The 16137-nt window shown below is 44.5% G+C and overlaps 1 protein-coding gene across 1 annotated transcript in view; it reads right to left on the bottom strand.

Annotated features, from left to right (window-relative positions):
* CACNA2D3 (calcium voltage-gated channel auxiliary subunit alpha2delta 3) overlaps positions 1–16137 on the bottom strand; it is an 858555-nt gene that overhangs the window by 282366 nt on the left and 560052 nt on the right. The window contains exons 12-13 of the mRNA XM_042979174.1: positions 14196–14274; positions 3506–3639 (exon numbers count right to left, since the gene is read on the bottom strand). Of these exons, the coding sequence (XP_042835108.1) occupies positions 3506–3639; positions 14196–14274 (213 nt within the window). The remainder of the gene's footprint in view (positions 1–3505; positions 3640–14195; positions 14275–16137) is intronic.

Here is a 16137-nt window from a genome sequence, read left to right as displayed (position 1 = left end):
CGCTGGTTTGTTTTAGTGGGGAATGGTTTTAGGAAGCTGGGATCCGGGTTCTAGATGTGCTCACTGCTACTGGGGTGCCACTGCTTAGTCTAGGCCCTTTCAAGGGACAGAGTTGGGGTTTCATTCTGAGACCTCCCATCCCGTCTTATCCTGCAGGCATCTGTTTTATGTTCCTCATCTACACATTTGCTCAATCCTACCATACTCACAAACCAGATTCAGATTTGCTAGGCCCACATGACACCACATGACACCAAAAGGAGTTTGGTGTCAGTTCTCCCTCCCACCTAGACTGAGGGTAGTCTGTTCAAGATTTAACATGGTGCCTAAGTTCTATATTCAAAAGCGTACTGCTTTTTCTCCCCTTTTTTTGGTAATATTTTTAGTTCATATGAAATGCAGTTGGATTCATTTGGTTCTGTTTGCATTCACTATTAGTTTTCCCCCCATTCTTGTCGATTGTAATTTTTGAATGCATAGGACATCAACCTACTTTCAAAAATCCAAGCTATGCAAAACGGTGTACCCAGAGGTGTCTCACTCCGTTCACTATCTCCTCCTCTGCACTTCCGCTTGTCATAGGTAACTGATTCTATGCGTTATCCTTTCTGTGTTTCTTTTTGTAAAATTAAGCATATATACCTATACCTTCTACTTCCTCTTCTTTCTGATACAAAAGGTGGGACTCTGTTTATACTCTTACATTTTATTCTTCTTACTTGGCAATATATCCTGGAAATCCTTCTATATCTACCAGGAAAACCAAATCATCCTCATTCCTGTTTTTCATATTAAGATCCATGATGTGTATGTACGATGGTTTATCGTAATCTCTCTCTTATGCTTGTGTATTTAGGTAACTTTCAGTATTTTGAAATGACATGCATTTCTGTAATGGACAAACCTGTGCACATGTATTTTCATATTGCTGCAGGTTCGTCTTCAGAGTGCATTCCTAGACGTGGAATTGCTGGGTCCAAGGATAAATGCAAATGTCCCTTCATAGAGCTGTCCCCATTCTCTTCCCACACACAATCTAGGAGTGTTCCTTTTCCCACAGCCTCATCAACAGAGGGTACGGTTAGGCTTTTAATTTTTGCCACTCTGATCGATGCCAAATTGTATTTCACTAGGGTGTGCTTTTCATTTTTCTTGTCTTTCTACGAGTGAAACTGTACATCTTTCATATGTGGAAAAGCATTGTTACTATTTTGTAAATTGTTTACTGTCTTTTGTTCATCTTTTAAAAATAGGAATATTAAGGTATTACCCTCAATTGTGAAAAGTTCTTTATATATTAGGTTATTAATGACTTAAGTGTGCTCTATGTTGCAAATATTTTCTCTCATGTTACCTTGTGCCTTTGACTTTGCTTATCGTGGTTTTTGACTTATCAAAGTTGGTTTTCATTTGGTTTTGTCTTTAAGGAGTTAAACTTATTCATGTTTCTTTTCATTGCATCTGGATTTTAGAGTCATTGCCAGAAAGATTTTCTCTGAATCCAGGTTATAGAGGGATTCACCCAGGTTTCGTTCAAGTGCTTGCATCATTTCATTTTTTACAGTTTGGACCACTGCTCCACTTGGATTTCTTTCTTGGGTAGGATGTGACAAAAAGAACTAGTTTCATCTTTTTCTAAATGGCCATCTAGTTTTCTCAAAAGCGTTTATTATGAAAACCATCCTGACCCCAGCAATCTGAGATGACACCTTTATCTATACCGAATTTTCATATGTAGTTGGATCCCTTGTTTTTTTTTTGGACCTCCTATTCTACTGACCTATCTCTCGGTTGCTGGTACCACTATGTTGTAATCATAGAGGCTCTGTTTTATAGGTCTTAAATTGATGAAACAAATAAAATGCCTGATCAAACTGGCTGATCAAACCCTGTTCAAACCACTGGGTGACTAGCTCACTTCATTCTTGGCAATAGTCACATGGCTCCTTTTCTTTAAGGCTTTTTCCTGCCACACTCAACCACACATAAGAGATGAAACCATCAGTGCTGTTGCTGTGGCTGTTGTTGTTAGTATGGTGCCCACATAGATGGGGCAGCTTAGCTATTTCATTGCCGTGATTTTAAACCAAACTGGGGTCAGACTACGGAAATGATGAATGCCCCAGGTCTCCCTGGCAACCAGAGAGGGTTTTTCAGCTTAGCATCCATCTCTATGCAAGGTGATTTCTCCCAGGGAAGGGGCAGGCCACCACGGTGTCCCCCAAGTTGGGTCCCCATATGCTGTTTTTGCCCTGCATTCACCTACAGCTGCCAGAAATGCAGCAAGAATGAGAGAGCTCATGGAGAGAAAAGCCGGCCCACCGCAGCCATTGAGATCACTCCAGAGGACAGCTGTGCCTGGGTTACAGTGATTAATGTGATGTTAATCCCAACAAAAACGATGGGAGAGAGGCCCTGTGAGAACATTTACAATCAATAAATGAAAAATGCCACTCCCATCAGACTCATTATCACTCTGAAAAATCACCCTGAAATTACACAAGAAACCTGGCCATTGAGCCATTACTAGATGATTGGCAAAGCTCCTCCTTTTACACTAATTCTACATCAGATTTTTTTTTTTTTTTTTTGCTTGGAATTTGCTTTAGAATGAGTTCATGGCCAGAGTTCCAACATCAATCCAGTGCCTGTGTAACCACCATTGAAGCATATTCTCACTCGTCTCTGGGAAGAGAATGCAGCTGTGGCCTCTACGGCGGCTCCAATTCACTGTTGGAGCTAAACGTTGGTCACCTTCCCAAGCTGAAACCTCAAGATTCATCATCAGGACTGGGCCTCTCAGATGGCTAGCACTGAATCTAACAAGCCCATAATAACTGCTACTGATAGAATCTGTACACATATGGGAAGGAAAACAAAGTGCTGACCAGACACCTGCCAAAAGTGCTGGTTACATTCTGATGTTATGATTTTTCACCAACCTTGCTTGCCCAGAGGACCAACACAACTGTACCACAAAGGAAAATGTCATCAAACTCCATTATTGAGGAAGAGTGATAGAACAGCCATTGTAAAAATTAATGAAAGAAAACTTCACTCAAGTGGACTTGGATGCTAGAAAGGGAGACCGGTCAGAAGAACTGTCAATCACAGACCCAACAGAAGACTACTCAACAGGAAAGGATCACCAGTTACAGGCCCCAACAGGAAAAGATGTACATTGCATCTTCTACAAGAAATCAAGCACCTTTGCAACCCAGCCAATGGGAAACCATCATCACCTTGAACTCTTGCTTCTCTCCAGTGGATTTTAGTTCAAAACAACCCCTCCCAACTTTTTCCTTTTTCTTCATAAAATAACGTTGGACTTGCCTACGGTTTTGCTGTAGCTTGCTTGTCCTGGATTGCAATTGTCTACTATTCCTGAATAAACGCATTTTTGCTGGTCAAACAACTGACAGTTTTATTTTTAAGGTTAACACCATCTTCTGGAATTCACAGAGGAAAACCCTCAGGCTCTCCCCCAAGGGCCCCAGCGACTCACAGTGCTGTCGATGTAAGCTTCAGTCCATACCACGTCGTGCTCCTGATCGATGACTTTGGGCCGGCTGAGTACATGCAGGTATTCCATGACATTTTCCTGCACATCAGCCAAGGTGGAGATCTGGGTGAAAAATCCTGCCGAGAGAAACAAGCTTAATAGCAGGAAGAAGTACACTGCAGAGCAAGCATAGGCCATTCCTTCTTGGCCTCTAGTTAACTTCTTTCATTTCTTTGCCTTTCCTTTTTATCTTTTTAATTTATTTTTTCAATGTGTATTTGTTTACTTTGAGAGAGAAAGCATAAGTGGGGCAGGGGGAGAGAGAGAGGGAGAGAGAGAATCCCGAGCAGGTTCCACATTATCACCAACAGAACGTGACCTGAGCCAAAACCCAGAGTCAGATGCTCAACCGACTGAGCCACCCAGGCACCCCTTTTCCCTTTCCTTTTTAAACATCGTATCTCATCTCTCCCATCACCCACTTCATGAGTAATATGTTCATGTGATATTGAAAATATAATCAAGCAAAAGGAGTAAAATTAAGATCAACCATAAACCCACGTCTCAGAGAAAGCCCCTGCTAACCCAATAAAGAAAGTTCACCTGGACTTTTTCCCAACACATCCACATATACACATCCACATGCACCTTCTCTGTAAGAAATGGGAGTCCTCTCTACATGCCATTCTGGAGCTTTTTTTTTTTTTTTTTTTTTTTTAACTTTAGTGACTTTATTTCCAATGGGAAAACTATGAACCACAAAATTTAAAGGCCATCTCATTTTTATAACTGTAACAATAGCTATGCCGAATGTGAAGGGGCATAAAATCTACTGAACACTCGGTAAACAAACTCTGTCTTGTTTGTTCTTGCAACATGAGGAAGTGGGCATAACTGTGCCCACTTTCAAGACAAGATGACTGAGGCAGACGAAAGAGATGTGCTTCGCCCAAGTTCTCACAGGTATCAGGCAGCAACCACCGAAGGTGCACCCAGGGTTAGGAGTCTCTTCATCCGCTCCTTCTGCTCCAACAGAATTTGGCCCTTTGTGTGTTTGAGGCGGAAACTCCAGCTCACATGCCTCATGTGGTCACCAGACCTGCGTTTTGAATAGGCTGGCTTGACATGGTTTCTAAGTACCAAAAAAAGTCTTCAATGTGCTATCATCTCGTGATGGGGACACCGTTTTGATTTTGAGCTTCTCTGAGTCCTGTTGGTTTCGCCATGGGCTAGGAGATGTTAGCAGAGGAGGCATGAGCTGAGCAAGGTCTGGGTTGCCGGAGTGGGGGGCTTTCATTCAAACATTTCTGAAAGGCTTTTGTGGTGCCCGGCACTAGAGAAGCAGGGATTAACAAGATCAGCACGACCTCCTGGGGCCTGGCAGGTCTGAGTAAACAGACAGCTGCAAAATAGCACGGTCAATATTATGCTGAAACCCACACCAGGGACAGTCCACTAAACCCAGCTACCCCAAGGAATGGTCAGTGCAGCTGGCCCCTGGAGGGTGAGGGCCCAGTTAGCTAGAGGGAGACTGTATCCATCACAGCAAGGGGTGTGAGTGAAGACCTAAGTGGAGAGTCAGGCCCCTTCTAGGAACTGAAAATCACTCCGAATGGGTGGAGTAAGGAGCTGGGGGAGGAGGGCTGGAAGTCAGATGCTGTAAGATCAGAGATGAGTGGGGGGGACAGTTACATAGGACCTTGGAAAGGAGTTTAGACTTTATCTTCCAGGCAGGTAGTCATGAGAGAATTTTAATAAAGGGGACACTGACGGACAAAATTTATGTTTCCTCCCCATGCCTTTCAATAAGGACCCTTACAACTAAGCTCACGCCATGTCCTACTTGCTAGCAAATCAGAGAAGGCTATGTATGCCCCTGAACCAGATCCGTCACAGCACTTGCTACAGTGTTTATAGAACCTCTCATCTAAAACAGTGCCCGGGGTAAGGAAATGCCTGCCCCTCTGTTGTCCAGAATGGGCTAGAACACTCCCAGGGCATTTCCAAACAAAGGCCAGCTGGTTTGAATTTGCTGTGCCAACCCCAAACCAGGTTGGGACCATGTGGCTTCTGGCTTCCTGATGACAGCTCTGCACAGTGCTAATTAACATGCATTGTCACTCCTGTCCAGGGCTGGGGCCTCTCCCACCCCAGGGGAAACAGGGCCCCAAAGGCACAGACCGTGAGTGCCTGTTCCAGCTTGTGGCCTGGGGGGGGGGGGGCCCATGTGCACCTTGGCACTCCCTCTGAGGTCAGGCACTACAGTTAGGGACATCCATCTGGGATGGTGCTCCCACAAGGCTTCCAGGTGGCCCTTTCTTGGAGGCAAGGTGGGAAAGGCAAGATTAAAGAGGGCTGCTGAGTGACAGAGCATTCATGCTATCATCCCTTTATGCACGGCAACTGCAATCACAGTGTGACTGAGCAGAAAGCATTTCATCTCTCCTCTAGCAGGCAAAACTTGGGCTCTGAAGGAAGGGTGTTAGGTCCAAAAACAAGGCACAGGGGACAAGCTAAGAGAAGTGTTGCCACGTTGAGAGGAGAAGGAGAGAGCTGAAAGTTCTGGACCATCAGGGCACATGGGCGAACAATTCACAGTGTAGAGCAATTCCAATCGGGGATCCTGTGCCAAATGTGCACTGAAGACAGCATCTCTTAGGAGGAATTTTTCTTAGTTGTCTGTATTTTCATTCGAATGCTCAAAGCCAACAGTAAAAAACCCTGATTTGGGTTTTCCGAAATAGGGCCAAGAGAAGAAAGGGAATGAATGTAAGGAGGAGGATGGGAGAGAGATCATTAGCATAGGAGGGAGTAGGAAGGAAACACAATCACACATTTGGAAGGATATTGAGCTGGGACACCATACTCACTTGGCCTTGCTTATCATACTTAGAGCTCTGAAAAGCTGGCTTCTCCCCAGAGCTACAGACCCATAGCCAACTGTATACCTGACACCTCCATGGGGATGAGTAACAGGATTCTCAGGCTCAACTTGTCCAAAGCCAACTCCCAATTTCCCTGTCCAAACCCATTCCTCCCCTGGTGGGTCTTCCCCATCCTAGCAAATGGCGCCACTGCCCAATTAGGCCAAAAACATAAGAATTATCTTTGATAGCCATCATTTCCTCACCACACCCCATAGCTAATCTATGGCATGTTCCTCTGGCCCTGCCTCTAAAATATATTTAAAATTCTGTTTCCCAAGACTCCATCATCTCTTCCCCAGAGCCTCTCACGCCTCTCCCTCCTTGTTATCTATACTCCTCATGGCAGTTGTATGGAATGTCTGTAGGTATAAAGCAGATCACCAACTCCCTTCTTAAGGTCCTAACATAGATTCTGTTTAGAGTTACAATAAAATTCAAATTCTTACTCTGACCACCAAGACTCCCCATCAACTGGCCCCTTCCCACCTGGGTGATGGAATCCCCTTCTGTACTCCCATCCTTGCCCACTGTTTCACCTCACTGGCCTTTTGCTTCCTCTCACAGAACATGTTCATCATCAACCCCACCTCCGGGGCCTTTCACTTGCTGCCCCTTCTGCCCAGCATACCTTTTATCCTCTTTTGCCATGACTGGCTTCTGTTATCATTTGGAGATGAGCTGCCTGAACTTATTTCTTTCGATTCACTCCACCTTCCCTTTATTTGTTTTACTCTGTTCTCTTTCACTGGAATATAAACTCCATGACATGTGACAAAAATCTGGTGCCTATCTTGTCCAGAGCAGCATTCCCCAAACCAGGCACAGGGGTCTGGGGGAACCAACAGTAATGTAGGGACATTCATGAGGTCCGAGTGTCTCCCTGCACCTGGGCCACACAACAGCCTAACTCGTGTGCTCACTGTATACAGAGGAACTTGAGCTCAGTAACTTGTCCTGGATCAATTCGAATCTAGGTTCATCAGATTCCAAAACCTTTGCTCTTCACCACAGAAGACACTGCCTCTCCCCGTATTGGGAAGGGTCAGGCACAGCTGCTCAGAGGTCCTGCCCCAAGAGGGTGACCCTCGTGGGCTGTTTGTGTCTCAGTGGCTGAGAATTTGAGGATGGGGATGGGAAATGTATAGCTCTCCCCTGAAGTTCCTGGGAACTGCTCAATGATTAGCACCGAAGATCTACTGAAAAGGTCACACGTCACAGTTCTAACTTCTATCTCAAAACATAGACCAGGGATGTAGATGTATAAAATGTAAGAAAAGCTGAAATTATAAAAATACTATTAATAATGTATACTGCAAAGCTTAATGCAAATTTATCATCTAGCCCCAATTCATTAAAACTTAAAAACTTTCTGAAGGCTCTTTTTTGTTTTAAAATGTTTTCATATAAGTTTTAGTTAACAAATGTACCTTTTGATGGATAACAGGAAGTCACTGAGGGCTGGCCGCTTTGGCTGTAACCATAGGTGCTTCCCTTGTTTTCCCTCCTCATTCTCTGGACTGGCCACCTGCCCTCCTCCCTCCCCTCACTTTCATTTCTTTTAAATTCTAGCTCGTGAATGTTTATTCTCTTCTTTAATGTGCCTTTTTGGACTTCATAGATCATGTAAGAAAACAGAATCAGCAATCATTTGGTAATTACCAAGGACTAATTAATGCTGAAATTAGCCATCTATTACAAGTGGTCTGCTCATTTTTCTACATAACATCAATTTATTTACCTTATTCCCTTACACAGCCTTCTGTGAACTCTGGGTTACAACTACTCAGTGCGATAAACCACAGGCAGCCTGGTGCTTTGTGTTTCTGAGATTTTACCACCCTTACTTTGAGATTTCTTAAGGGTCCTTGTCGAAAAGATGCCTCTGCGTGAGATGCTCTGTTGGCATATCACTCGATACTCAGCTTTGTGGTGATGCCAGAGGCGAGGGCCCTGTAAGTCAGTCCTCAGTGGGAGACTCTTTCTGTGCACATCGCATGCTGGGGTCCCTGTTCCATCTTTGGTGTGATGGACACTGCTCCTAGTGAGTCTTTTCAGAGGCTTCCCCCCGGCCCGCCTCTTAAATAAGACAAGCTGAAAACTAGAAAGCCAAGATTCCAGTCTTGTCAGAGCAATAAGGTGGGCAGCGAGGTCGATGGTGTGACCTTGTGTGCATCTCCTAAGGAAACAGCGGTGTTCTCGGAAGACCCTCGCAGTGTTCTATCTCCCTCCTCCCTGTCAACAGCACACACTGCTGAAAAAAAACCCACTTATTTCTGCAGAAAAATGTAGTTTACAAAGTGCTTTCTGTCTCCACAGTTCTTTGGACTTTCACAAAGACCAAGCAAGAGGTCTACTGAGCCCTGAGAGACGAGGGCTCTTCAAGGAGTTGGGAAGAACCCATTGGGAGAGAATGCCCCACTGGACAGGGAGCCCAGTGGCCCTGGTGGGCATCGTTGTCAAGTGTGAAGCCATCGGAATGAGCCCCAAACCTCAGATTTAGGAGCAAGCCTTTTCCTTTGTGAATAAAATTACATTTTTAATTTCAAATCTCATATTAGAAAAAACTAATTTGAAGGATCATGTGGTAGAGCTAGGAATGCTGGCTTGTCTGCAGCTCTACTGCTGAGCCAACTCTTCCCACCTCATCTCCTCTCAGAGCCTTAATGTCCCCATTTGTAAAATGTCAGGAACTGGACCACACGCCTGCACAGGCTGAGGCAGGATCACTTCTGGGACGCACAGGCTGAGTATAAATCCTGGTCTAGCCTTTACGCGCTGTGGCATGTTAAAGTCCTTCCTCAAACTCTAAATTCTGTTTTCTAGATTCTCCCATATGATGGGAAACAAGCACAAGTCTTCTGTGAAACAGGACTATCATCCCCCCAAAGAGAGGCAACCCTACAGCCTGGTAAAGAGTTAAGCTTGGGCTTTGGATCAGCTGGGCCTGGATCCTGGCTCGGCCACCTGGTGGTTGCTAACCCAGAGCAAGGTGCCAGTCTCTCCAAATCTGCTTCCTGCTCACGCACCTCCCAAAGCTTTACGAGGTCAGAGATAACACACCAAAGTGCTCTGCATTCTACCTGGCATTGAGTAAGCAGTTTGGTGTGCTTAGCTGTGGTTTAACAACAGTAGCCCTGTCTTCCTCTTCATCACCATTACCCTCTCCCCTCCAATCCTCATGTTTATAGAATGTGCACAATGGAATATTATTCAGCCATGAGAAAGAAGGAAATCCTACCACTGAGACAACATGGATGGCCCTTGAGGGCACCATGCTAAGTGAGTAAGTCAGACAAAGAAGGACTAATACTATATGATACCACTTATACATGAAATCTATGTGGAGTCTAAAAAAAGCCAAACTTGTAGAAGCAGAGTAGAATAGTGGTTACCAGGGGTTGGAGGAATTGGGAGATATTGGTCAACAGGTATAAAATTTTTAAAAATTACATAAATGTATCTGAATGACATTTTTGCCTTCTCCCACCTGCTCCAAAATGGCAAAAAGTTATAATTTTCATTTTCCCCTCAATCCCACCTACAACCATTCTGGGCTCATAAATTTAACAATCTTTTAGGGGACAAGACACTTGGAAAGGTATGGCGAAGCTAAGGATTTGGGGATGGAAAAAGACTGTGGGTCTGAGTGCTCGAGGAGGTCTTAGGCCACCAGTTCTCTCTCAGATCAGGAGAAAATGACCATTAACCCATCAAAAAGGGACAAGCTGACCAGAGGGACAACCAAGAGAGACTCATGGGGCATTTCCATTCGACCTAACGATGACTGATGGGTTGAGAACCCAAACACAGAGCCCCTTCTTTATTTGCACAGCTGGAAAACACTCCCTCCACCACGATTTCTGAAGGAGAGTCAGGCATTGCTTTTTTAAAATCTTGGCACACTGAACATTAGAGAAGGTCATCACGGCTTTATGGAGTATCTGGGCTAGTCGGTCCCTCTTTCCAGTTTTCCCAGCTCACTTGTTTCTCCAATAGTGTGAATACAGAGCTTTAAGATCCACAAGCCACCCTACAGTGGCAATGATTATTTTCAAGGGTTTAAAATGATTTGCCTCTTTGCCTCATTAGGGCTGGTTCCCTCAAGATAGGACCTAGTTATGCATAAAATGAAACAAACCAATGAGATCCAGGCCTCTCTGGAGTTTGCTAGTAGATTGGACAAGACAGAGAACCCCTGCAAGGGGCATGAATGTCCCCAGGAATCCGTTTCCAGGGGACAGTGTCTGAGGTGCACTGACTGAGAACTGTCTCCATGGTTACCAGACTCTATTGGTGCAGATAGTGGGTCCCTGACTACTGACCTGGGGAAGAGGTGCTGGCCCTAGGACTCCTGAGTCACTTCGGTCAGTCAGCCAGCAGACTTCTCCTTGGGCTCCCCTGGGCTCCCCCTGTGTCTGTTTTGGTCCCCAAATGCTAATGCTCCATTTCACTGAAGAACTTGGCTGACTCAGGGAGAAAATATGTAAGGGGGGGCCCCCTCTGGACCTCATGTCACTTGAGATGAAAAATGTTATGCTGCCTCCATACTATAACAATCTGAGACTATAAACAATGATTTAATTAATGACCAGAGAAGAATACTTGCTCACCGATGTTACATGGTCTGAAACCCCATAACTGACGCAACGTGAAGCCAATGTTTATATGGGCACAGATGACTGGAAGCTAACATTTTGGTGGCGACTGTTACTTTGAAGAGTGGCAAACAATGACATTTTATTCCCAAGGCCCTTTAGAAAAGAAGCAGAGTGAGGAAGGCAGACGTCTTGAGACAGACTTGCTTTGGCAGGGAAGGAAATGACTGGATTTGTTCAGGAAGAGAAGGAGAATCACTGTGGAATCTGATGGCCCAGCCAGCAAGGCAGCTACTGTTACCTCCTTGGGTTTTCCAAGTTGCTGTACTCAGAACTTATAAATCTAAAGGCCTATATTCTATAGCCAGGCCCTGGAATACTCTGAGTTGACTAAATTGTCTTCAAAAGGATGCCTCAAAGATTCTTATAAACAATGGCTAAAACTGAATTATGGTGTAATATTAGTTGATTAAGACAAGACTTCAATTTGAGTAATTTTCATCAGCTGGACACAGACAGATACAAACAAGAACCCATGACTAAATGCATCCTAGCTGATGGGAACAACTACAATCCAATGTGGCAGGAATAACAGCAACATTTTTTAAAAACTTGAAAATGGAAAGGAACTCTTTCTTTTCAAGACCACAAAATAAAGGAAAAAATGGGAAAAGTGTAGTTCGCTCAAGGTTTTCAAATGTCAACAAAGTTCCAAAACTTATTTCAAGAATGGCCTCTTCACTCAGAGGAACTCTGGGATCCACTGAACCCCCATATCTTCATTGCCTATGTTTCTCCTATACTTTGCCCCAAGTGAAGCCAGATGCATTATCCTGAGACAATCAGAATTGTTGATACCTTTTAGAGAGGCCAGCCAGCCACTAAACTAAACTAATTGTAAAATGTGTTATGTTAGTGCTTCAAGGAAATGTTAAAAACCTTCCATGCTGTTCTCTCCTTTTAAGATGAGGGGATTGACACGGGCTTAAAAGACTGTTCCAAGTAGAAGCAGAGAATTCAAGACAATGTCAAGCAAAGGGAAAGGCGAGAAAGGTTTATTTGGTTGTCCATGCACCTTTTCACCACTCATGTCCCACACCCTCCCATTCACAGTGCTAAGCCCCCGCAGAACACATATATTTTTCTCTATGGGATTACCTCCACCCATGCCCAATTCAGCTTGGGGAGACCTGCTCCAAGCTTGGGGTCATCATCTTTTCTGGGGGAATGAAGGGACTTGAAATCAGAATTTAGAATGCTGACCAGTCTCAAGTGGAGAAGATACAAACTCTTCTTTTGAATATCATGTCTTGCCCACAATGTGTTGTGTGGACAGAGGAGTGTGCATGGCATGGCGTGGTCATTTCTAGATGTGCACACACCACAGCGGGCAGAGGGGGGTGGTCTGTCTACAAAGAGGAAGAATGTCATGGGGTGCAGAAAGAAACCAAGGAAGAAAGGAACTGAAACTAGCCTCCTGGTCCCTCATGAAACATGAGCTTCTCTTCCCGCTCTGGGCTCTGAGTCACTCCTTTTCCTCTCCAAAACACTCCTCTTTTTAATTTCAGAGAGCAACTTCAGCTGCTTGCAACTAAAATAACTTTGTCTTAAGAGCTGGGGTGTGCAAACTCTTCATGGAGTCCTCCTTACTCCACTAATGTACAAACATTGGAACTTTTTTTTTAATAAAGCATGGCTTAAGAGACAATATTAAAAAAGACCACCTAAATCTATCAAGACTAGTTTACTATGTGATAGGACATGCCTTCCTTTGTAAATGTGTATAGCCAATTTACTCATTTTTCAAACATTAAAGGAGCACTCACTCTGAGTGAGATAGGAGTCTGGGCTCTCCCCAAGTGCTCATGATGAAATCAGAGTAAAAGCCTGTTCTCATAGAACATGTAGCCTCCAAGGGGAAATAAGACATGCCTACAGATCAAAATGGCACCAGGAAATAATACAGGACATGTATTTGTGAGGCACTGCACTACCAGTTTTACCTGCAGAACCCCATTTCAGGCTCACAACAGTGTCGGGCACGTGTCATCATTACCCCTGCTCTGTAGGTGACACAACTCAGACCCAGATAGGTCTGGTAACTTGTCCATGGGTGGTGGATGGTGGAGGCTAGATCTGAACTCAAGGAGTCTGGGTTAAGACTCCAGGGGTTGGACTTGACCAGCTATTTGCCTCCCCTGTTTTGCCTTTTTGGTTGTGTGTAGCATGAAAAGAAGCCCTTTACTGACTAGTGGGCCAGTTACCTCCCTCCTTCTGTCTTCCCCAAAGCATTGTTTCTGACACACAACAGGAGATTATTAAATAATAAACCTCGGAGTATCGAAAAGGCAACAATTACTGAGCATTTACCATGCCTCAGCATTGAACCAGGTACCTAATATACACCATTTCATTAATCCTTACATTTAAAAGGAATCAAAGGAAGAACTATTATCCACATCCTGATTTTGGAGATTAGAACATTGAGGCAGGTTAAAAACTAATTCGATTAGTTAAGTAGGCTAAGTTATGCTATGGGAACATATCAAACTGGAAATCTCAGTAGCTTAACACAAAGGGTTATTGATTATACTGGCAGCATGGGCCAGCACACAGCCGGGGGCAGGGGGAGTAGAAAGGCCTCCGTCCCTAGTGGTCACTCAGGAAACCGGGCTGATGAAGTCATCTCATGACTATTCCATCCAGAGCATGGAGTTTCAGAGTTCACAAGGGCAGGAGAACATTGTATGGACACTATCATACTAGCTCTAACGTGCTTTAGCCTAGGAATGATGCAGGTTGGTTTTGCTCACGGCCTACTGAACCTGTCTTGAGGCCCTAGCTAACTGCAAGGGGACTAGGAAGGTGGAGTGAACACACGGGTATCTGGTGATCAGTAAAGTGCTATGCCATCGTAATCATCCCAAGGTCACCCAGCAACTAAGCGGCAGAGTGTAGAGGGTTAACCATTCCACATGACAATGTCCTCAAAATTTGTAAATGTATTTCTGGAGATGCTATTATAAGTTATCAAAACTCATCTAGAAACACCCAAACATTGTCTTAGAACTCATAGCCTTCTCTTAGAGCTTTCTACTTTCTCAGGACCATCCCAATTTTGGCACATCCAAGGGGAAGTTACTCAGAGCCAAGCACACGGGGGGAACCTACCTTTGTTGGCACAAGCCATCCACTTGAGATTGTCTGCAAAAGCAGCCTCCCGTCCAATGAGGTAGGTGAAGATGCGGACCTGAGAGGAAGAGGAACACAGGCATCAGTGGTGTTCACCTTTCACTCTGCTGCCCCAGATCACATGCGTGGCACACACACATGTGCTTTACCTCTTTAATGCCCCAGGCTTCCCATCTGTAGGAACATATTTAAGACATTTGAAGTACAGTCAGCTAGAAATATATTCAAAACTCAGGCCTTTGATCTTTTAAACCATATGGCACTGGTGGTGGTTGTTTTTCGGTGTGCAACACACGACAGAGGAGAGCAACTTGAAATGGGAAATGGCAACATCACGGGTCTGGGTTTGCTACAAACATATGGACAAGGATCGTCCAGGCCTGGACCAAATCCGCAACCATTTTCCTCATCCACACAGGAAATGCAGGGTATGCTCTTCCTGGGAATAAACGCCACCAAAAGACCCTCAACATCCCTCTCCCCCAATGGTGAGGACAGGCTGCAGAGAGTCTTACCATCTGTGGTGTCTGGCGTGATTTTAGGAGGTAATTAAGTGGGACCAGAGGCACGGCCTGTAGCCAGGAGACCAATGGGGACTCTTTCTTGCCTTCTTAAGCATTTGGTTCCCAAAGAGTAGAAAACACATGTAAAACCCTGTCTCTCTCATTTTCTACTGCTTTCTCAACTCTCTCCCATGAGGCTAGTATTCTCTGAAATAGAGTACAATCCATCCCCCAAAGTAGTACTTGAGGGTAAGATGGAAGAAGAGGAACTAAAAGGGATACAACTCTTGAATTCAAATTTAAAATCGTACATGGCTGAAGACTACACAGTCCAAACAAAAGTCTTCTGGCGGGCCAAGGATGGTGCTGTGGCTACCTCTTTGTGGCTCAGTTAATGAAGACACACTATCGGATGAAGACACTGGATATGTGGTACGAGAGGCTTTACCAGCTGGTGTCCCCCCAGCCCGCTGAAACTGGCTCAGGCACCCCTATTGCCCCTTCAGTGCCTTTATTATAGTGTAGATAACTAGTATCTTGTGTGGTTATGTCTGTGAGGTTGATTCCCGCTAGCCTGTCCACCTGATGCAGGGAAGGAAGAGGTGTGCCTCTTTCCCCTGGCTATGTCCTGATGGAGCACAGCTCAATATATGAATGGATAAAAATACATGAATGCTCCCAGCTGAGTAAAAAAAATGCAGATTGTGCTTTCTTTTATTTATTTAATTATTAACTTTTTAAGTAGGCTCCATGCCCAACATGAGGTTTGAACTCACAACCCCAAGACCAAGAATCATGTACTCTACCGACTGAGCCAGTCAGGCGCTCTAGATTTTGTTTTAATTACAAATACCCTCTTCTCTGGGCACTATAGCTTGAAAGCTAGTTTAAAGAGGTGTGTGTGTGTGTGTGTGTGTGTGCGTGCGTGCGTGTGTGTGTGTGTGTGTGTGTATTTAAGTTTTTATGTATTTATTTGGAAAGAGAAGGAAGGGGAGGGGCAGAGAGAAAGAGAGGGAGAAAGAAAATCCCAAGCAGGCTCCGTGCTGTCAGTGCAGAGCCCAATGTGGGGCTCAAGCTCAAACTGCAAGATCATGACCTGAGCCGAAATCAAGAGTCAGATGCTTAACTGACTGAGCCACCCAGATGCTCCTAAAGAAATGTTTAAACACACATTATCATTACATAACCTCAGCCTGTCCTCACTTGTGTGCACGAAGGCAGTCATTTCATCCATCACAACTCCTCCAAGGGTGCTTCCTGAGTGGGTGAGCAGGCAGAGAGAGATTTGCCTCTCTTCATTCCCCTCACTCTCTCCCACACTATTCCCAATGGAGTCACATTGAGAGAGAAAGGATATGTCACTTATTTTTTATTATTATAATTATCATCATCATCATCATCATTATTATTATTACTTA

This window comes from Panthera tigris, chromosome A2 (assembly GCF_018350195.1).
Source record: "Panthera tigris isolate Pti1 chromosome A2, P.tigris_Pti1_mat1.1, whole genome shotgun sequence".
Classification (NCBI taxonomy): domain Eukaryota; kingdom Metazoa; phylum Chordata; class Mammalia; order Carnivora; family Felidae; genus Panthera; species Panthera tigris.
The sequence above is the reverse complement of the archived record's forward strand: the minus strand, read 5'-3'. Positions and strand labels throughout refer to the sequence as shown.